The 23,903-nt window shown below is 50.1% G+C and overlaps 1 protein-coding gene across 3 annotated transcripts in view; it reads left to right on the top strand.

The window, feature by feature from the left end:
* LOC144947893 (discoidin, CUB and LCCL domain-containing protein 2-like) overlaps positions 1 to 23,903 on the top strand; it is a 55,321-nt gene that overhangs the window by 13,231 nt on the left and 18,187 nt on the right. Inside the window, exon 2 of one of the 3 annotated variants that reach the window (XM_078877271.1) lies at positions 21,734 to 21,949. The exons of 1 other annotated variant lie outside the window; for it this stretch is intronic. In XM_078877271.1, the coding sequence (XP_078733397.1) occupies positions 21,734 to 21,949 (216 nt within the window). One more of the 3 variants, XM_078877274.1, reaches the window with a different exon arrangement.

The following is a 23,903-nucleotide window of genomic DNA, read 5'->3' as shown; positions in this document are numbered from 1 at the left end:
CTGCCACCCACGCAAAAACAAAGACAAAAATTCCCCATATAGCCTTAACGGACAGTTGGAGCAAGTGCTGTTAGCGAGCACCTACGAAGGCCTGAACGGCACACGAGCACGTGGGTGGCCAGCACCACGCCCGGCCGCCTTTGTCTCCCCAGTGGCGATGTTAACACATCGTACCAGGTACTCATTTGAGGCCGAGTCGACCTAGGGGAGACCCAGGACCGGTTCAGAAAATCGTCACCGGTGTTGACCGGGAATCGAACTCGGGTCGCCAGGTCCGTAGCGCGGTGCACTAACCGCCACACTACCGCTCCCCTTACACACACATGGACACACACACACACAGACACACAGACACACGCGCATGCGCACACACAGCTACTCCACATACCATGCATACGTGGTTGAGCGTTCTTTTATCAGTTTCAATTCGCGCATGACACATTTGCGTTGCCACTGGTTTCTTAACACACTCCGGTTGCCGTGATATGGCGACACTGCGACCTGCATTATTATTACAAGGTCGCACGCATTGCACACAAAGTGTACGCCACAAATTAATCACAATACCTTGACGACCTCGTAAAGGAGCATAAACCTTCATCACTCGGAACTCCGGTCATCCTCGCAGCGGCGGCTTTTGGCTCGCCGTCGAACAAAGACGTTCAATCGGATCGCGCGCTCACAGATGCGCTGCTTCATGCGGCCGTCTGGAACGCTCTTGTTTCCGATATCATCTCGTAAAGTCACGTAAGCTACGGTGGCTGCCATTGCTGTTCTCAGGGTAGGCGGAAGCTCTGTAATTTTTTTCAAGATTTTTTTCAAGACTCTTTTCAAGACTTTTTTCAAGACTTTTTTCAAGATTTTTTTCAAGATTTTTACGCTTGCCCCTCTTGTCCCTCTTGCTCTGTGGAGCCCCGAGGATCATGTGACCGCTCCTCGATAACCCGTTCAGTCATTCGGTCTCCTTAACCGGGGGATGAAATAAACCCACTCGAGATGCGTGAAGCATTTCATCTCTGCAACGCTGACCTGGGTTACATCAAGGGAAGTTAAGTGGGACTGACTCAGTGCATCGTTGTGCCGAAAGACGTTTTTAATTGGTGCTTATTACTTGCTGGGACACACAGATCCCAAAGAATGGACCCTTGACAAACACGGCGGAACAAAATCTGGAAAATTGCACAGAGAAGTGTGCAGTTGTGCACGTGTGGGGTAAACGAGACGGGACAGGAAGGGGGGACACAAGGATGGGAATACCTACCCAGGTTAGACATCGTTTCGATTTTTAAGAAGAGGAAGTGGATTTTTGGCAGAACTCGCCGCTCGGAGGGATGATGATCTAGAATAACGATGGAGTGGTGACCAAAGGAGAGAATGCGTTCGATAGCGTGTCCGCCGAGGAGATGGAGCGATTTAAATCGGCTCGTGTGCAGGACCTCGGTGGGTCGGTGCATCGCAGAACTGTTGAGAGGCGGCGTTGGCGTCGGCGGTTTGGGGGAGGCTTTCATTCGTGAGGAGGCCCTTCATCCGTGAAGAGGGCTTCGTCCGTGAGAAATGGCAATGGCTTTGTGGCCAGCATTCATCCAACGGTGGATAGATCATGGCCGATAATAACATCGATGATCTATAAAACCACTAGAGAGCTACGGTCACCCACGCCCTCCCCCAGTTCTAGGTGCGCGCGCACGCGCACACACAACTGTTTACATTCACGTTGATGAAAAGGAATGCGTGCGCCCGTTCTTTCACGTGGTCGCAGGCCATACAAAGCCTGGACTGTCGGGGGGGGGGCTCGGCAGACCCTAATGGGGCCGTAATGGGTGGGTATGCTGTTCGAGTCGATTACCTGCGAAAATTCCAGCACCGCTCGTTCTGCCCGTCGCTCAACCAACCCCCCGGCGGACTTGAACAAGAAGAGGGCCGCGATTTTTAGTATTTTTATAGCCCCTAAGGTGCGTTTTTACAACCGGGACCCGTCCTCGAGTTTTATGGCGGTTCAGAATTGGCGTCGGTGTTTGCCTGTCTCTGCCTTGTTGTAAAAGCCAATGTGGGGGGGGGGGGGGGCTTTAAGTTTATTTTTACGATGGAGATGTCGATTGACCGGTGTGTTACGTGGCAGTATTTGTTGCGGAACCGGTGGGGGGCGGTGGGGGGAGTCGTGGATTTCTAGCAGCAGGTTCGTGTACTCCCCCCCCCCCCCCTTTCTTTGTTGTCAATCCACTTCTGGATGATGGGCCTTCCATGAACGCCGCGTGGGTCGTTGCGGTGCCGGTCAGTCTGGGATTGTGAAGGTGAGAGCGGTGAAGCAAATCCATTGCGGACCTGCATTTCTAATGGCATCGAAGTAACATACAACAATGGATTTTCCTGCACCGCCCTCTGCCTGACACAGTCCCGGAACAGACCTGCAATTCCCGTTTCATTGCATGGTGGTTCGCACCTTCCAAGCACTTGTCCAGGCTCAAAATCGTACGTAGCTTCTGAGACCGTTGACGAGATACTGGCGCGTTCCGGTGAGTCGGTCATGGACTCCGTATCTATGTTGGAGGATGTCGCGTGCAACTTTGTTGCGTGGGCGAGTTGCTGTGATAATAACCGCCTTGTCCCACGGCCAAGCCACCGGCCTTCGCAGGCGTACGTCGCTGCGTTTTAGGAGGCAAGGGTTTGGCGGATCGTGTTAGAGATTTGCGAAACTCCCAAACCCCGCTGGGGGGGGGGGGCTGTGAGCTCGGCCTGGGAGGTGGCAGCGCAGCAAGCGAGTTGGTGAACCGGCTTGCTGTACTGCATCAGTTCTAGACGAGGGTTGAATGGTCGCTCCAGTGGATAGCGCATTGCGCTGTGAACCCGGCGACCTGATTTTGATTGCTGCCCACGGATGACGTCGATGGCGAGGAGGATGGCTGACCCCATCCTGGGGCGACCAAACCCACGCCTACCATTGTGGTGAAGTACGGTCAAGCAACTCCAATGACCGACACGGCGTGGCGAAGCGTTCATCTATTTTGACTGTTTGTTTTACCAAGTAAGGCCCACATGAGCTTCATAACTCTTTTTTCAGATGATAGCTCGACAAAGTGGCTCATCATGGTGAAATGTACAGCAGCCAAATATTCTAAACGCGTGATGTTGATTCTAAATGTGGAGGGAAAAGCCGGGGGACCCGGAGAAAATTCCACGCGACCACGGGGAGAGAAACATGCAAACTCGTATATACAGCCATAATACAGGTTTTTTAGGGTTAGATCACGTACATATATGAATGTGTCGTTAAACCCGCCACCGCCACCACATTTATATTTACGCAATCTAACCCAAAAAAACATGTGTTATGGATAATATTGGTTGCGCAAGCCTACGCGTTAAACTGACTAGCCTCATATATATAGGCTTCAGGGTTGGGGATCAAATCCACGACCATCCTGTATCCAGCAGTGGCTTTAAAAAAAAAAGTGCTTCACATTATTCCTATTATCACGATAGATGGTCTCCACCGTGGGTCGTGTTGTCAGGCAAGTTTTGCGTGCTTTGTGCGACTGTTGGCAGCACGTTCCATCTCGTTTCCTCCTCGAAGCCGTCCCCCTCTTTCCGAGGAGGTTGGAGCGGCGTCGCGGGAAGGGATGAGAGACGCCGACCTCTTTTTGACGGCGTGTGGAAGGCATTGCAAGTCTCGTCGTTCACACCGCTTGGCGTGGGGGGTTGAGGTGATGCCGCCCACCGTGACCCGCCGTGGGCACACAATGTGTGTGTGTAATGCGAGCGTAAACGGGGTTCGCTGCTGGGCTCTGGTCCAATCATACGGCCCGGGGTATTGGGGGGCGGAGCCCAGTATGGGGACATATGGGAGGGCCCGCCGTTCACCTCGGGTCCAATCGGAAGCGAGGTGAATGGAGGTGGAGCCAGCAGGGCGCTATGGGAAGGCCGGATCTGACAGTCCGGAAGGGGAGGAGACAGGATCACGTGGTGAAGGGGATATAGGTGGGAGCCCGGAAGGGCTCCGGGTCAGTTGGGAGAGTCACGAAGCTGGACCACGTTGGGTGGCCGGAGGGAATCCGCACCAGCAGCCACGTGGCTGAAGGGGCTTAGGCACACCGTCGGCCAGCGGTGTGCGGAGTGGGGGAGCGGAAGGACTGACGAGGGAGCGCGTGCGGGGCGCGCGTGAGGAGACGCTGGTCCGCTGTCGGGACCAGCGGGGTGCGAGCAAGAAGCTAAATAAAGAGCAACTGAGACCAAGCAGTGTATGACGAAGTCCTTTATAACAGATGTACTGTACAGGGTGACCCAAAAGCCAGGACACCATGGGGTTATTATATATTTATTTCAACAAATCGAAAAGGGTTTTGTTTATTTTAACACGTGTTCAAACTGACTTCCATTCACATTAATAGCTGCATGAACTCCGTTTTGAAATTTTTTTTCTTCTTGACATTACAGGTGTAATCGTTGAACATTAATCCATTGTGTGTTGTCTTGGTGGACTTTTGTAATGGACAGATTTGAGGTAAGCCCCACAGGGAGAAGAAATTGGATATTAATAATGATAATACATAACATTAATGTAAATAATACACTGTAAAATGTTTAACGGCAGTGCAAAAATAAATTAAATAACCCTGTGTGTCCTTACTTTTGGGTCACCCTGTATATATTGAATGTGCCACGGTGGTGAGATGTTAATTACCTTGCCTAGTATACAGGAGGTCGTGGGTTCAATTCCAACCGTGACGGTTTTTCTCTCCACATTTAGAATGAACACGCGTTTAGAGTATTTGACTGCTATACATTTCCATGTGATAAGCCACTTCGTTGAGCTATCATTTGTGGCCAGGTCGCTTCTGAAAAAAAGAGCTTTACAGCTCAGTGGGCCTTACCTGGTAAAATTAAAATAAAACACTTTAGTTTAACAGGTCTCTTCCATTGCTTAGCAATCTTCTTGTCCACGTCTTTTTGCTCGTGATCATCTCGAGCCCCAATCCATCACATCGCAGCAATGGCTCTTACCTTGGTAAAATAAAACATAGTTTTAGTTGAGTTTTAAACATTGCTGATCTATTCCTCGCCATTCTGAAGAAAGAGAAGATGAGTTGCCGACCACTGAGATGCCCGGCCACCTCCCATTGAGCAGTTTGAGGGTTAGAGGTCAGTCTCCTGGCCCGCCCGCCGCCCCCTATGGAGCGGTGGTCTCCGCTAATCATTCTTGGCTTTTGGCGCGTAGGAGCAGCCGCATGAAAGGGTGGGACGGAACGAGAGCAATTATGGGGCTTGATTTACGGTTCGCCTGACGTCTCCGCCGCCGCTCACTCCCCCTCCACTCTGGACCCGCTAACCCCCAACTCTGCTTCGCCAAGGCGGAGCCGCAGGGAATGCTAAAGGGCGCTCGGTAACTAAATTAATTATTGTAATGCTTGTTTACCCAGGAAAGCCTCAGAGTCTCTTGACTCTTAGGTTTTTTTTCAGGAGAGTCCTGCCACGTTTTTGCAGTTGGGGTGGTCGTGATGATTGCAATGTGTATTTCCAATTGAGTAATTGTTTAGGTAATTTGTCAATTTGCCAAATTTTTACCGTGACGCCCGCGGGCACACAATGGCCTACTTTTGCGACTGAAGCCACGGGGGATCTTTAACGTGCACTGTAGAGCAGACTGACCGTAATTTTACGGTTCATTCACACCGCATTGTTAATCGGGGCGGCCTCTGGATTTGAACCGCGGAACCTCTGCAACAACCGCTGGGCCACATCATCGCCCATATTTGTCTATCCGCATAAAATGGATTTAAGTTTTTTTTTTATAAACAACTCATTGGCCGTATGGCCTTCTGGGCGTGCATCTTATCAAGAGTCGGCAATGGCCACGCTTATTTGGAGGCCCGGCAAAAAGTGTCTCATGGGAACATATCGAATCGGTGTATTTTCTACCGAGGAAATATTTCCTCGCCCGGCATACCACATCCAGTACGTCCACTCGTCACGTGCCACCTTCTGCCGAGTCTACGGACAACTCGGAATATATTCGGTGAGAAATTAAATGCGACGTACAACCGTTCGTCCTAGCTATGGTGGGGGGTGGGAGGCGGGCGGGCGGGCGGTGGTCCTGGCACAGCCGCTGAGTTTCGGTAGCAAACCGCAAACGAGCACGGAATTCCCCGCTCCAGGAAGCCGCAGCTCTCATGTGGCGCGATTACAGCGTGGTGGTGGTGGTGGCGCAGTTACCGCACGCCGTGACAGGTAACGAACTCAACTCGCCAGGTCGATAGCCGCCACTGCGCTCACCACTACACCACCGCTCCAACCCATCCATAGCAGTAACGTACACGCGCAGACCCGCCGTTGAACAGTTTCAGGTGTGTGTGTGTATATGAATATTGAACTTCTTTCGCAATGTACGTAGCCAACCATGCTCATCGGAGATGTTTGTTCTGCCACTTTAGAGGTGCGGTCCAGTCTGTGAATCTATTGTGACTAATTCATGTACAAGTGCAGCCCCTTTGTCATCAACTGGTGGATGAGGGCCGGCCTCCCCATGCCATATCGTTCACAGGGGGATCATGGATACTGGTCTGTGAGGCTTAGTTAAATTCCAGTTTTATTTGCTTGGCAAAGCTTCACTGAGTCTCAAGACTCCCTTACAGGAGAGTCCTGCGTCATATCCAGCAAGTCTTCTCAGCAGAAGAGTGAGTGGCTCGCTGTCAGAAGATTAGAGGGGTGGAGGGGGGTAGGGAGGTGACTCTGTCCCATCAACCCTCTGGGGTCGATAAATCGGGTACCACTTTGTGGGGATTTCCACAGGTGTTTGTGTTGCGGAGGGACTCGCCCGCGCCATACGAATGTGGACTTTCCACCACTGCCTCAGGGCTGTAAACGCCCGGATGAGTGCCACCTCACCGCTCATTAGGGCAAGAAATCGCCTTGACCTTTTGACCCGCCACATTGAGATGTATGGGGAATTCCGTCGATGAGCGTTTTGGCTTTTTACGTGGCTTTAGAACCCCATTGTTCGTGCCAGGTGTGCTGCCCCGTAAGGCTGCCACGGGAGGCCAGTCCGGGCCCACGACTTTCGTTTGTGTGTCCTGGGCCGGCACGCTTTCCCAGTGGCCATGAGAACTTGGCAACGGTTTGGCATGTGTGGGTTTGGCACGCCATGAGGCATGCGTGCGACCATGTGCGTGCGACCATGTGCGTGCCCACATCAATTTGTGCGGCTTCTTCATTTTGTTATCGTGAGGAAGCCTTCTGTCCCAGTCGAGAGAGAGCAACTTGGAAAGTTCAAATGGTGGGGGAGGGGGGGGAGCCGATCAAGTTCGATTGTCGTTCACAACCCCTGCACTGGACAATCATACGCATGCCTCCTTCGCGCTTGCCGTGTAATACGTGCGGAGATTTTCACTATTTGAACGCATTCGCTTCAGGAAACGACTCGATCGGCTGATTTAATATCGATTTGATTAACTTTGCGGTACATGGAGGTGTGAATGCACGATCGTTTTCTAACTGGTTGTTACGTTTGTTTACCTTGGAAAACTTCGGAATCTCAAGGCTAATTTTTCAGGAAGATCCTCTCCTGCCAGATTTCCACAGTATAGGGGTGACGTTGTTACATGGAATCTCAATTTGAGTGATTTGCAGGTAATTGTTCGGCATTGGCATATTTACTCAATATCGGTGACATTGAGTTTTTTTTTTATTATTATCTAGGAACCTGGATGAAACTAGATTACTCGGAGGAGACCGATGCGGAACTGAGGGGAGAGGAATCGAACCCAGGCCCATTTGTGCAGTGAGGCACAGGTCTTACCCCCTGCTGCATGATGAATATCTTACTTTCTCACCCCCTGCACCGTCGATTAGCACGGTTGACTACGTGCGGCGCGGAAGAAGTTCAACATACACACATGCACGCGTAGAACATTGCCACCATCGTCTCATCACCGACCTGACCGCACAACGACCACGGCGGTTTGACGAACGCGTCACGCGATTCGCACCACTACCCGTGGCCACCGTTCACACCCGCACGCGCGCGCTCTCTCTCCCTGTGTTCAGCCACGCGGGTGCAGGTAGACTTGACAAGCAGGGGGCGGGGGGGTCCCACATCGGACAATCGGAGCGACGGCAATTTTTTTAAATCCTTTATATTAAGTTCGCTTGCTTGCTTGCTTCGGACCGTGCAAATCTTTCGGTCGTTTTTTAACCCACTTCCCGTGATCCAATCGAGCTGACATTTTCCACACAGACTCGTTGTGCGTGACAATGCATTTTCGTGAAAAAATTTTTCCAAAATTTTACATTGTTTAGGGAATTTTTTTAAAATATTTAATTACCAATTGTTTAATGCTGCCAGACAATCATCTGACCCATAGGTGGCAGCCATCTCAAGCCAGAGGACGAGAGGACTCTAGCCGCCCCGATGCCACGCATATAAAGGATGTATAGTGAAAAACTTTGTTTTCACGGGTTCATTTTTTGTTGTCAACCGTGGTGCCTGCTGCGCGCAGGTGCAAGTCCGTGGTCGTCTGGCTTGGATTTCCACGCGTGACTCACCTGGCACCCGCCGTGGCCTCGTTCTTTATTGTTGTCCTCCTCTCTCTCTCTCGCTCCCCGCGGCGGCCGAGACGCGCCAGGGAATTTGACGTATGCGGTGGGGGAGATAGGTGATTTTTTAGCACGTTAGAAAAATGCGTGTTTAACCTAACCTACCTCCTCTCCCCCCAACACCATCATCACTGGCAGGTGAGAGGAGGATTTTTGGTCACGCAGGTGGCTTTTGTTTGAGCGCCGTTTCTCAGAATCGGAATTGTTTATTTTTCCGGGAGGAATCCGATGAGCTATCAAGCTCTTCTTCGCAGGTGTCCTGTCGGGGCGGGTAAGAACGTTACAACAACAAACAGTACAAAAACGGAGTACAATAAAGGTAAACAATTCACCCAAACATATAGAAATTAAACTAAACCACATCCCCATCCTACCAGTCAAAGCCCACTGAGGCATTAGCGTATTTTCAGAAGCGAGCTGGCCACAAGTGATAGCTCAACAAAGTGGCTCATCTCGTGGAAATGTACAGCAGAAAAACAATCTAAATACCTTTAATGCTTGTTTCTAAACGTGGAGGGAATAACCAGAGGATCCGGAGGAAAAAAATGCACGTGACCACGGGGAGAGAGAGAGATACGCAAACTCCAAATATACTAGCCCTAAGGCCTATCACACGCATCGGCCAGCGACTGGAATGATACAGTGCGGCAGATGGGACCAACGCATTTCTTGAATCGAGGAAATTTGTAGTTAGAGTAACTTGAAGACGCACGGTTGGCTGCGCACGGTGCGAAAGAAGTTCAGCATGCATGCGTGCGCAGGTACGTACATTCGTGCGCACGTCAATACAGCACGTCTTGGAGCGAAAGGGCGACAGTGGCAGCTTGCTGGCCACAACGACGAGGCGTGGCGAGAGAGAGTTTGTGTCGCTTTCGTTTGTTTCTTCCTCCTTTTTGAAGGAGCGCAGTCTGTAGTGGTTTACTCCGTGGTCCATGGTTTGCGTTGCACGGCCAAAATTCGCACCGCTGTGTTGTGTTGTTTTGTATTCGTGCGGGAGGTGTGCGCATCGACCCGTTGATATTCTGATGGGGTTGGTGGTTACACCAGTGTGTTTTTTTGGAATATCAAAGCCAGGAGGTGCGATGTTTGGGACACGAATTAGGTGTTTGTTTTCGACGTCCGTTGTTCCACATAGTTTGCAAGCATCTTTCTGGAACTGGGTGAGATTCTCGGAAGAGAAATGATGGGATGGAGTTCCAAGTCGTACGTGAAGTCCTCCTTTTTATATTTAAATTGTATCTTTTTTTTATTTGTCACGCAGAGGGCTCTGCAAGAGGAATTGTTTTGGAATTCGGTACAAAAAAAACTCAATATTTCCAGAGCAACAATGCTCTTGTGTGGTGAATACGAGACGGTGGGTCCTTAATAAACGACGTCATGCAGCAAGTCCTTAAAGAGCCACCGCATGCGGCTCCGGAGCCGAAAGTTGCCCTACTACCTCCCTGGTCTAGCAGATAGGAACCAGTTTAAGACGTAGGCTTTCACGACCAACATTCTGGCTGTCACCTGATCGTTGTAATGACTGGCGAAACGTCACGGTTCTCGAATTGTAGACGTTATGGGTTTACTCTCCAACACACCGGTGTGCTTGTACTAGTGACGAATTGTCATGTTTTGTTGACGTGACAAACCTTACTAATTGGCTGTGTCGGCTGGTGTCGGGTTTAACGACACACTTTGTATTTACGCGATCTAACCCCAAAAAAACCTCTATTATGGAGATAGGAACCAACGCGCTTATTGAATGGAGAATTTAAAAAAACTAGCAACCGAGACCATTAGTGATTGTTCAGCAGACAAGAACTAACAAATCTTGAAGTGAGAACAGTTATAGGAACTTGGGGAAAAAGAGACGATTGGAGAAAATCCTAAAGTCGAGCAGTGCCAAGACGGAAGGAGGAAGAGCGATGTTTTGCCCGTTAATTGTTGTGTTGACTTTGGCCGAGGTATCGAGGTGCATGACCTGTGGCACAGTGGGAAAAAAATCTTTCCTCAAAACAAGAGGGGACTGGGTTCGATTCCCAACTGGGGGGCACCTTTACGTGGAGTTTGAATGTTCTCCCTCTGTTCTGCGTGGCTTTACTCCGGGGTTCTATTGTTTCTTCCCAGAGATTGAAAAAAAAACACATACCATGTTAACGTGATATTGGCCAAAGCTTCCCGATGCTGAAAATGTAGCTGCAAATGACACAACTGGGATCGCACGCAACAGTAGCATCGTCCCCCACCCCTCTCTCTCTTGCAAAAACTCGGTAGGACCATCTTGAAAAAATCTTGAGATTCCTTGAGGCATTCATGGATAAACAAAGCACCCGGACTCTGGTTGTAGCAATAAAATGGCGATAAAGGCGCGATTCACCTGGGGTTGTCTTGCCAGCAACGAGTTAAACTACGCATCGATAACAAAAAATAAATACAATCTTAAGCTCGCGGCATATGTGTTAAGCCACGCGGGTATCAAATAAAATGGCCGAACTTCAACCCCACAGCCACTGGAGGTCGTACAGTTCCCCGGAGCGTTGGAACAAAAATGTAGGACCATAAATTGGATATCCGGGCGGTGGTGGGGGTGGTGCTTGTGTGGTGGTTTGTGTTTCAATCATTCCACCTCTTCTCACCAAAATTTACCCCGAATCATTTCAATAGAGCGGGGTGGGGGGGGTTCGCCGTTAACAAATAAATAAACATGCCACTATTGCGTAACGCCTGCAGGAGAGAGAGAAAAAAACGAGCCGTTAAAGAAGTGAGATTTTTTTTGGCAGCGCTACGAGTGACAAAAGGTCAGAGGTACAGAATAGAGTTCCTTCCTGCTCGGGCAAATCGCCGGTCAATGGGAAGAGAGACGCCGCCACCAACTCCACAGACTCTACAGCGGGCGCGGGGGGGGGGCGCTTTGTGTCGTGGAAGCCACGGGCCGCCTTCCAACACCGGCAGTCTTTCATGAGATCGCTGTTGCCCTGGAGAACTTGGGGGCTGAATGGAGGCTGATGAGGTTCAGAGCTCTGCGTGTGTGCGTGCGCGCGGGTATATCTGTGTGTGTGTGTCCATAGGGCATTTTTTTTGGTTAGATCGTATAAATGTATAAATGTTTCCGTTAAACCTGCCACTACCCGACACAGACAATTTAGTGAGGTTTGTCATGTAAACAGAACATGCCAATTCGTTACTAGTACAGCACTAACCGGTGTGTTGGAGAGCAAAGCCACAGCATTTACAATCTGAGTACGACGTTTCCCAAGTAATTACAACCGGCATCATCCGGCGGCAGCCAGATGTGTGTGGGGTAGCGGTAGTGTAGCGGTTAGCGCGCTGCGCTATGAACCCAACATAGACCCGAGTTCGATTCCTGCTCAAGGCCAACACCAATGACGATTATCTGAACTGGTCCTGGGTTCGACTCAGCCTCAAATGAGTACCTTGTGCGGTGTGTAAACATTGCCACTAGGGAGACAAAGGTGGTCGGGCGTGGTGTTGGCAACCCACCCCCTCGTGGGCGGTGTCGGCCTTCATAGGTGCTCGCTAACAGCACTTGCTCCAACAGTCTGTTCAGGTTATACGGGGGATCTTTGTCTTTTTGTGTGTTGGGGGAGTGGTAATCCAGTGGTTGGCATGCCCCACTGCGAACCCGGAGACCCGAGGTTCGATTCCCGTGACAATTATCTGAACCAGCCCTGGGTCTCCCCTAGGTCGACTCGGCCTCAAATGAGGAACCTGGTGCGGTGTGTAGACATCGCCACGGGGGAGACAAAGGCGGCCAAGCGTGGTGCTGGCCAAACCACCATGCACACAGTGTACCGGGTATGGGCGGGCATGTGGTCGTCGGATATGCGACCTTAGTGTGTAGTCAAATCTCACCGGCGTCTGGTCGTAGTTTCTGCCGGTGAGTGACTCTCGCCGCGTGTTTAACCATCCGTTGCCTTTTTGAGTCGATTGGGGAGTTAATGTCGTGTGGCTGCCACCCAGAGGTGGACAGCTATCGAGTGTTCAGGCGGTGCAACTGCACTGGGGCCTCTAGGCCGGATGGCCCCAAGCAGAGGTCGCAAACGGGTTTTGATTCCTTACCCGTACCCGGCCGCACCAGGGTCGCAAACGGGTACCCGTACCCTACCCGATACCCGGCTACTCGTACCCGGCCGGGTATCGGGTAGGGTACGGGTACCCGATTGCGACCTCTGGGATGAAGCCATGTTGCAGGCGCGGGTAGGTTGATTCTAGGAACTTGAATTGTGAGAAGAGACAAGACGTTGGGAAATGAGTGACAAATGGTTACTCACCAGTCACTCACGGCCTACCCGTACCCGTACGGGTACGCAAACGGGTACCTGTACCCCCGTACCCGGCCGGGTACGGGTAGCCGGGTATCGGGTAGGGTACGGGTATCAGGTACCCGGTTGCGACCTCTGAGCCCAAGTGACGGGCTGTGACAAAGTGGGGTGGGGGGGGGTGAGAGTGGGCAGGGAATTGTAAAGGGGCGAGCGGGGGAACGCATTGAATTCCGTGCACCAGCGGCCATGCCAACCGCGCTATGCCACTGGGCTCCGTGTTGATCACTGTGACTCATGGGGACGGGCCGAGTCGATCAACGGGGGGTTTCGGTGTGAAATGAAGAGGATCCGTAGAGCCACACGGAAAGTCCACGAGGCTTCGGTCTGTGCCATGGGTGTCGAGTGTGCAGGCGGTGCTATTTGCACAGGGACCCACGGGCCTGGGAGGGGGTCAGGGAGGGTGAATTCGATAGGTGCGCCCCCCCTCATTTTTAAGTTCTTTCACCAGGGCCCATGCCAACTACATTACACCACTGGCTGACACACGCAATCACGAACTTGTGTGATCATAATAATAATGGGGTGCCCCCAGGGTATTGTGTGTTCATGTGTAATGTATATTTTGTTCCGGAAACAGATTATGATTTTTTTGACTGCCAGAGACAATAAAAAAAAAGATTACAAATATTCACGCACGTGCGCATACACACGTACCATGTGCCAATGACTAATCGCCCTAAATGCCACAAAATATCGTCAGCTCATGGAAGCAAATCAGGGTGGAGCCGCGTGAGTGCTTGGATGGGTTATAGCCAGGTAAACTAAAACAATTATTACACGCTTTTATTTAACTCACTCTGTCTGTTGTTGTTGTATCCTCAAATCTTGTAACTCAATTTTCACCCACTTCCCAATGTGGTATCGACTGCAAACTTGGTATACTTATGGCATACTGATGACAATACTATATTCTATCATAAAAAATAAAAACACATATTTTAAAACTTTCTTTTTTACATGTTATGTTTCGGCTTGGGTCTAATTTTCCACGCTAAACTGACGTTGGCTGTAAATCATCACGGTCCCTTACGTTATGGCAAACTTCGGGGCCACTTCCTGGAGTCGTGGAGTTCTTCCATTAATAATACGGTACATTTCATTAAAGCGTGTTTTTAAAAAAAAAGTTTTTTTAAATATTACTTATTTTTTTGCCAGGTAAGGCCCACTGACCTGGCCACAAATGATAGCTCACCGAAGTGGCTTATCATGTGGAAATTTATAGCAACAGCCGAATACTATAAATGCGCGATGTTGATTCTAAACGTGGAGGGAAACGCCAGAGGACCCGGAGAAACATCTACATGCTCATGGGGACTCTATAGCTCTATCAGACTGTTGGGCCAAGTGCTGTTAGTGCCCAGCACCTATGAAGGCTGGCAGTGCACACGAGGGGGCGGATGGCCAGCACCAGGCCCGGCCGCCTTTGTCTCCCCGTGCGATGTTGACACACCGCGCCAGGTGCTCATTTCAAGCAGAGTCTTTCTCGGGTAGGCCTGGCATCAGTTCAAATATCCATCACCGGTGTTGGTGACCCCGAGCGGAAATTGAACCCGGGTTGCCGGGTTCGAAGCGCAGCAAGCTAAACCGCTACACTACCAGCACGCACACACGCACATGCGCACACAAGCAACCATTACACTCAACTAAACAGCAACGCGCAACCGGTGCCATTTAATAAATAATGAGCACTCCCTCCTGCACAGAGAGGCACGGGGACGAGGGGGCGGTGGGGTGCGATGGAGTGCGAGCGTGTGGGGGGGGGGAGGCGCGAGCCCGCTTGCCCCGCGGCTGTAGCAGTGGAGGTATGCAGAGGGTTTGGTTTCAATTTGCGCCGGGCGCTTGAGCCCTAGGGCAGGGACGTAGGGACCACGGGGGTGGGCAGGCCCGGGGGGGGGCTCTGTGGAGGAGGAGGGCAGGCCACTGTGGCTGTAGTGCCCCCCCCGTCCCCCAACAGCCACCAGGGAGTTTCTCTTGTCATTGTCTCAAATTTTTTCATGTATTTTAGTTATTCCCCCCCACCCTCCCCGCCAAATTACGGTCAACTCGGGTTTTTTTTTTGCTGCTGCCAGTGATGTCACGGTGGGCAGCACCACTGGACTTGTAATCAATGGGTCGTCGGTTCGATTCCAACCAGGATTTGAGAAACTTGCCCCGTTGTTTAAACTACTGGGTGGAATCGAACCGACGACCCATGGATATCTTCTTGGTTCTTTCGGTAAAGTCACGTAGAAGGGAAATAATCAAATAATCAAATAAAACATAATAAAATATGCACGTAGGCTTTCGCGACCAATATTATTCATAATATAGGTTTTTGGGTCAGATCGCGTTATTTATAAATGTGTCGTAACCCTCCACCACCCGACACGGCCAAACAGTAAAAAATGTGTCACAAAATAATTCAAAGAAGTGAATTATTACAAAATAATTCACTATTACAAAATAATTCACTGAATTATTACAAAATAATTCACTTTGAATTAACAGTAAAAAATGTGTCACGTTTTTCAAAGGACAAAATAATTTAAAGAAGCGAATTATTACAAAAGAATTCACTGAAACGTGACACATTTTTTACTGTTTGGCCGTGTCGGGTGGTGGAGGGTTACGACACATTTATAAATAACGCGATCTGACCCAAAAACCTATATTATGAATAAAATAAGCAGCAGTATATATTGGGCTCGCCACAGTTAGTCAATCGGCAAGTCGTGTGTGGTGGGGTAAAGTGTGGGTACTCCCAACGCATTAAAGAAGGTCTGGCCATAGAGTGCAAGAGGAGACCAATTAGCCCCTCTGTAGGGGCTCCCTAGAGCTCGTTCTAGTGAAGGCCTCGCTGATCTCATCAAGGAACATAAACCATCATCACGCAAACTCCGGCCATCCTCGCAGCAGCGGATTTTGGTTCCGCCGCCGAACAAAGACGGTCACTGCATAGTGCGCTTTCGGATGCGCTTCTGCGGCCGTCTGGAACGCTCTTCGTTCCGATAATAGGAAGCCACTGGAGCTATGCACGTTTAAATCCTCTATATTGAAAACTCATTTCTTTAGAGCTGCTTTTTGCGTGTTCGTTTGTTATCCTTCCCCCGCACCTCCGATTAGCACGTTTGGCTACGTACGGCGTGAAAGCAGTTCATCGTACGTACAGTTCATTGTACGGTACAGGCTGTTCCACCAGCAGTGGTAAGAGCAAGTAAATGCAGAGCCACGCCTTTATCTTTTGCAGTTAATTCACAGCTTACTACCTCCTGTAACATGTGGCGCAGAAACACGGTCATTAATTTCAAAGATAGATTGGAAGGAAAACTGAGAAGTGTGCAATGATGCGCGGAGGGATGCATACTTGGAATTGCACTGAGAGACAGAATGAGAAACATGTGGATGAAAGAACACATGCGCAGGTGAATGACTTCCAAACTGTTCGAAAGGGCGGGTGGGCTGCTTGGGCAGGATGCGTCACCAGAATTGATCGTGGCCATCGGTCAAGACCCAATGATGGAGTGGCAACGAAAGGAGGGGACTCGTGCGAGAGCACGCGCATCGTCGGAGATGGAGGAATGAAATCGGCGTTTGTGCCAGGGCTAGGTAGATCGTTGCATCACAGGGCTGGGAGATAGCGATGGCTTAAAGGCCTCGTCTGTGAGGCTAAACGGCAATGACTTAGGGGGGGTGGGGCGGCCTTCATCCAGGAGTGGATAGATCATGGACGATAATGGGCTCATGCGTTGAATGGTCGGACACAAACAGGATGAGGCCATCCGTGGCCTGGGCTCACGCCACTTGCCACGTTTGAAATCCAAACACGGCTTTATTGCACGGGGGAAAATAGGAATAAACAAAGCCTGAATCGTTTTGCTTACTTGGTGAGATTGTTTGCTTATGTTTGGTCATGAGCCTTGTCAGATAGAGGCTTGTTCTTACCCGGCAATGTTTGTTTTTTGCGTCTGAATAGCATTCATTTTTTTAATATATCATTGTCATAATTTAATGGACATGTGTGAAAGAGCTTTATAGCTCATCGGATTCCTCCAGTAAAAATAAAGATTCCGATCATCGTAGTCAACTTAACATTTTTATTTAAACAAGGTGAGTTGTCCTTTGAGATCAAAAGTAACTTTTGAGAGTCAGTTTGGGGTCGCAAAAATGTCATTTACACACGCAACTGGTGCGGTGGTTAGCACACTGGCGGCGGAGTGTGGTATCTGAACCATTCATGGGCCTTCCCTCACCAGCCCGCACCGACCAGTCTGGTGAAGTATGGTCAAACAAACTCCCGTGATAGACACTGCGTGGTGAGGCCTTCATCCAGTAGCGGATCGACCAAGGACTGGACAATATTAATTGTATTTTTACAAATTCACGCAGATTTACAATTATTTACAAAACTCATCTCAACACGTGCTTTTTGTCTCGACAGTGCTGATGTTTACACACTGCACGAGGTACTGTGCTCATTTAAGGCTGAGTCAACCTAGGGGAGGTCAAGGACCGGTCTTAAATATTCTTTACGGTTAGTAATCGTGAGCGGGTTTCGATGTCTCATCTCTGGATTCGTAGCTTCGCGCTCCAACCGCTACACCACCGCTCCCCACATAGATACATACGTACGCGCACGACCAAATACAACACACGTACATGGATCTAATCGCTCCCATCTTTCTTACGTGCACAAAGACATAGATCCCCCATATAGCCTTAACAGACTGTTGGGGTAAGTGCGTTTAGCGAGCGTCACCTATGAAGGCCGGCACGGCACACGAGGGGGTGGGTGGCCAGCACCGCACACCACCGCCTTTGTGTCTCCCCAATGGTTATGCCTTACACACCATACCAGGTGCTCATTTGGGGTCGAATTCGGGGGAGGCCCAGGACCGGTTCAGATAACACTGGTCAACACACTTTTTCTGGCATAAGGTATTCCAACGGTTATAATGTAATTTTGGGGTGCTGATTCCAAATCTGGCATCAGTTTTTGTCTATCACATCAGGTTTTTGAGATATCAAATATTGCATTTTCAATTAAAACTGCAGAAGAAAAATATTAAATAAATGTGGATATCTACATTAAATTATATTATGAACGCACTATCCTAAAAATACAGCACCATATTTTAACACTAAATCAGTCACTGACTCGCAACAACTTGCAATCATAAGTGACGGAGTTAATTTCGGGTAAAATCAATGAAAATGGGGTATGCCGATAGCATAAAATGAGATGTGATAGAGCAAATCTGAGATCAGATTTGGAATCAGCACCCTGAAATTAGTCTAAAACAGCTGCAAAAGTCCAGGCCAGAATTTTTTTTTTGTTGACCAGTGTAATCGTCACTGTTGTTGGCCGTGAGCGGGCATCGAACTCTGGTCGCTGGATCCGTAGCGCAGCGCGCTAACTGCTTACGCTGCTGCCCCCCAAACGTGCACGCGCGACCAAATACAGCGCACACAAGTGGAGATCTAATCGCTCCCATCTCGCCTACATACACACACATACACTGTAATAATACACGCTCATGAGCTCTGGTGGTCGTCCTCTGGGGTGTGTATTCCCTTCTTTGCCTGTCATCCCACCGGCAGTCGCATCCATCATCACATTACCCCTTCTGGGAGTGGTGTCCTGCCTGAGCGTAAATTGCAGCTTATTTTACGCAAGTTTATCTCTGCGTCTCGCCTGCTAACGGCCACACAACAATAACTCTGTTCTGTTTTAATGTTTAATGCGGGGGTGGGGCGGGACGGTTGCGGGGATAATTGTGGGGTTGTTGTTTTGGTTCCGCCTGGTTGATTTTTTTCTATGTACGCGTGGATGTTTCGAGCGTTTGCGCGTAATGTTCCGTACTCCGCGAGTCCGCTTTCTTGGCCGGAGCGAACCGAGCGTTATCTTCGATGCGAAAGTGAAACGAATGCGAAGAAATGTTACATTTCCCTCCCAACTCCCAACTCCCCCTGCGTATTGCACAATAACTGGCGTTTGTTGTTTTAGCTGCTCCGGTTAAAGTTACCATTTCCTGCCCAAAACGTTGGGGCCTATTTGTTAAGGACCATTGCCTAAAAGGTCTTTCATGACAAATGCAAGTGCGCTCGTGCACGCGCGCACACACACATACACGGCGTACACACACACACACTCACACGTTTGCATGTACTAACACGTGCACAGAAACCCGGATCCCACCCCACCGCCCGCACCCCCCTTATAGGACCGTTGGGGCTAGTGCCGTTTGGTGAGTTCCACGGAGACAAAGGTCACCCATGTAGCCTTTAACTGACTGCTGGGGGAAGTTATTTTAGCGAACACCTCCTGAAGCGGCGTTGCACGCGGAGGGGATGGGGTGGCCCGTACCACGCCTGGCCGTCTTTGTCTCTCTTCAGTGCTCATTTTTACACGGCGCACCAAGTTCTAACATGAGGCTTTGGTCGACGTTTGGGTGGAAACCGGGACCGGTTCAGGCATCGCTCTCCACTGGGGTTAGCTGTGGCTCGAAACTAAACCCAGGTCATCGGGCTGTTCTGTGTGTCTGTTGAACTTCTTTCACACCGTACGTAGCCAACCGTGCTCATCGGAGGTGTGGGGGAGGAGGAAGGGCATCAAAATAAACAGTCTAGCAACTATCTTTTGTATTTTGCCCGTGACCCTAAATTATCCGAAATGCGCCGCACCCAGTCTCGTCGGATCTCGGAAGCTCCGGCAGGTTTGAGCGAGGCCTGTAGTGGGAAAGGGGTAGCCATCGTGGCTTGCCGGGTGCTGTAGGCGAGGTGGTGACCAGGAGGTGGCGGTGTTGAGTGCCTCTCTCTCCCGTCTGCAGCAGGCGCGGTGCTGGGTTTTCTCCGGTTCCCTCTTACTCCCACACGAAGCCAAACTCTGTAAACTAAAAACTATTTTTATTTTACGAGGTAAGGCCCACCGAGCTATATAGCTCTTTTTCAGAAGCGACCTGGCAATCACAAATGATATCCCAACGAAGTGGCTTATCCCGTGGAAATTCATAGCAACTAAATACTCTAAATGCGTGATGTTTTCTGAATGTGGAGGGAAAAACCGGAGGACCCGGAGAAAAATCCACGCGACCACGGGGAGAACATACAAACTCCCGAATATGCAGGTGTCAAAGGTCGGGATTGGGATCGAACTCACGACCTCCTGTATACCAGGCGAGGTAGTTAACATCTCGCCACCGCGGCGCTCATTACTCAAGCAATTCATGGCCAAACAACCCCCAATGTTGCAGGCACCCTCCTGAAAACAAGCCTCCAGAGACTCGGGGGAGGCCTTCGCGGGTAAATAATTGTCATTTTTACATTCAACGTTGTCGACGAGCACCTGTTAACTGTTTGTACAAGTAAGTGACCTTGTTGAATTAAATGTACTTGGAAATGAGGGCAATAAAATGGCAATGTATTTGTTGTTGTTAAAAATAAACATAAATGTTATGAAAATGTGTGTTAGTGGGTGGGAGGGGAAATTGGCAGAAATTAAAAAAAATTTCTTCACAGCGATCTTTGAGCTCTGCCAACAATTGCAATAACACAAACAAGCCATTCGGCTCCAAAAAAATACCGCAGTATCGTCATCTTATATCCCAGCCAAGGTTTCTGTAAAAACAACAACGGGCTGGTGTGTGTGAAGAAACGGCCAAGAGCAAATAAAATTGACTTAAAAAATGGAAGGACTACATCAGTGTGAATCGTTCAATGTGAGAAACTTCAAACTCGATAATGCTGCCTATGATGGGTACATTGTGTGTGTGTGTATACATGTAATGGGTGACGTTTCGGGCGACTAATCGTGTAATAGGTGACAATTTGTAAGGTGCAAGCGACCTGAGAAGGACTTCATTACTTGATGTGAAAAGTGACAAGGCCGGTCGAGGCAAAGACTAATTACAATTAAAATCCCACACCTTATTTTAAATGATGAGTAAAACTCATCGCGACAGGCCCTCCTGTCTGGGTTTCCCGGAAACCCAAGGCAGCGGTGAACATTGACGACTGTGCCGTGGTTTGACTCCTAATGTGAACGAACCGGACTGGAGTTTTCTCCGTTGTTTTCACCGCTGCCTGATGTGCAATGACCACCGCGGTCTAAGCAATAACGGGGTCGCACACAATCAGCTCCTTTTGAACCGGTGGTCTGGACAAGGCTGGGATCTCCGTACATTCAATGTGGCGATCGAAAGACGCGCGCGTGCAGGGCAAGGAGGACGTCGTGTGAGCAGCACAACTGTTGCGCGTTGTTAAATCTCGAGTCTGTGGTCGAGACAAGGCTGAGATCATTGTACATGTGGTGATCACGCGACATGTGTGCGCAAGGCATGATGAGTCGTCGCCTTCCTGCTGCTTGCGAGAAACACACCGTTGCGTGTTGTCATATCTATTTCATGGCTATTAATGACGTTTATTTGAACTTCTTTTGCACCGTACGTAGCCAACGATCGGCTACACACACCTAAATAGGTCAAACAAATTTTTTTTTTTTACCAAGTAAGGCCCATTGAGCTCTACAGCTCTTTTTCAGAAGCGACCTTGCCACAAATGATAGCTCACCGAAGTGGCTTATCAAGTGGGAATTTATAGCAGCCAAATGCTCTAAACGCGTGACATCGATTCCAAATGTGGAGGGAAAAACCGGAGGAACTGGATAAAAATCCACACGACCACGGGGAGAACACGCAAACTCCATATATACAGGCGCCGGGGTCGGGATCGAACCCACGACCTCCTGTATACCAGGCGAGCAAGTCAACATCTTTCCAGACACCGCCCTGCCACCTTAACAGCCGTAACCAGTTTCTTCTCCCCCGACTCCCCTCGTTCATCCCCAGGCTCGGCGTGCGGGCTGACGGTGCTCGGCCCGGAGAGCGGCACACTCGCCTCGCTCGACTACCCGCAGGCGTACCCTCGCAACGGCTCCTGCCGCTGGCTCGTGCGCGGCCCGCCGGGTTCCCGCCTGCGCCTGCGCTTCGCTGACTTCCTCGTGCCGTACAACGAGCACTGCCAAGCCGACTACGTGCGCCTGTTCGATGGAGAGAGAGCTTCCAGTGGGTTGGCGCGGCGATGGTGGCGGCGGTGTAGCAGTTTAGCGGGCTGCGATACGAATCCGGCCACCCGAGTTCGGTCCCCGCTCGTGGGCAATACCAGTGACGAATTTTTGAACCGGTCATGGGCCTCCCCTGGGTCGACTCGGTCTGAAATGAGTACCTGGCGCGGTGTGTAAAAACATCAACCACCTGAGAGACAGAGACGGCCGGGCGTGGTGCTGGCCACCCACCCCCTCGAGTGCTGTGCCGGCCTTCATAGGTGCTTCTTGCTAACAGCACGTGTCCCAACAGTCTGTGAAGGCTATACGGGGGATCTTTTGTTTTTGGTGGTGGCGGTGGTGGTGCTGATGGTACAAGCAGCGCTCCGATGTGTTTTTTCCTGTCGTGCCTGGTATTGCTCTTCGTTATGTCCGTTGTTTTGCTCCAATTGCCGGCGAGAAAGGTTGGACCCCATGCCGTACGGCGTGACTGTGGCAAGGCGGTTGGGTGGCACAGCGGTGGCCTCGCAGCAAGAAGGGCCTCGGTTCGATTCCTGAATCTGGCACCTTTGTGTGTGGAGTTTGTATGTTTTCCCCCTGTTCTGCTTGGGCATCTTCTGGGTTCTGTCCATTGTTTTTTTCTCCCATGAGCTACAAACGAGCAAAGAGTGTCACTGGTATCGGCCAAACCAGCCCCCCAATACTCTTAGGTTTTTTCGGTAAAGTCACGTAGGTAAATAAAAATAATAAAAATAAAAATAATATAAAGAATAATATAAATAAAATTATAAATCACGACGTTTCGGAGGCAACACAAGTCTCCGTGATCAGGTGGGACCGTCACAGCTAAATTTACTGACGGAGACTTGTGTTGCCTCCAAAACGTCGTGATTTATAATTTGATTTCTATTATTATTTCTATTATTTTTATTATTTATTTTTACCTACATCCCCCCCAATGTTGAAAAATTCCCTGCAAAAAATCCGGTGTCGCGTGAGAGCAGCAAGTTCGCCTCCCCTGTTGCGAAAAAAACTTGGCAGAGACCCTCCTGAAAAATAGTCTTGAGACTCTGCGAGTCTTCGCTGGCTCAACGGGCGGAGTGGAAACGACTTTACACATCTCCGCGGTGGCGCAGCTTCTTTACGCGTCTACAGTGCGAGGAGCCGTTTGGTTTTGTCTCGGCTCATCCTCCTGTAACGACCACATTTTTTTCTTCCCGTAAACACGTCGCGATGTTTTTGTGTCATGTTTATATACATGCACACACACACACACACGCGTCCCATGTGAGACGCAGAGTCTCTGCCAGGATCGCGCTGTCGGAGAGACAGAGAGGCCGCTGTGAAATATTTCGAATCGACGCGCGCGCGCTGTGACGCGTGCGCGTCGAATCGATTTTAAACAACAGCCGGCAAGTGGGTGGTGTGGGGGGGGGTTGGTTATGGGAGGGGGGGGGTAAGTGTGGGGAGGGGTTAGCGGGGGGGGGGCACAGATGTTTTGTTGTGCGCGTCATTACGCTCGCCCGGCGCAGCGATCTCTTCTCCGCCGTAGCTTCCACCGCGTTTCTCAAGCAACTCCCTTGGCAAGAAAAACATTCTGTTGCTAAGTTTCACAAATACGCCCATCCCCCGCCCCCCCCCCCCCCCCCCTGAAAAAAATGTATAAAACATGCCCCGCGCGTTTTTCGGCAGCTGCGATAAAAAATGTCAACATTATTTTCACATATACCTATAAATTATTTTATATATATATGTACCCTTGGTAATGGAGGGATGGGCCATTGGGACCCCAAACCAGAAGTTAATTTTGGGGAGCCCCCCCCCCACCCTTTTCACTGAGCTCTTTAAATATGCAAATTTACACGGACACAGCCAATTGCCACGTGTGGTGTGATCATCGCTGCAGTTGCGAGTCGCGCTACCAAATCCCGTTGGTGCGCGTCTTCATTCGGAGACTCGTTAGCTTCGTCTCGTCA

This window comes from Lampetra fluviatilis, chromosome 47 (genome assembly GCF_964198595.1).
Source record: "Lampetra fluviatilis chromosome 47, kcLamFluv1.1, whole genome shotgun sequence".
In the NCBI taxonomy this organism is placed as follows: Eukaryota; Metazoa; Chordata; class Hyperoartia; order Petromyzontiformes; family Petromyzontidae; genus Lampetra; species Lampetra fluviatilis.
Note: the sequence above shows the minus strand (reverse complement) of the source record. Positions and strands in the feature narration are given on the sequence as shown.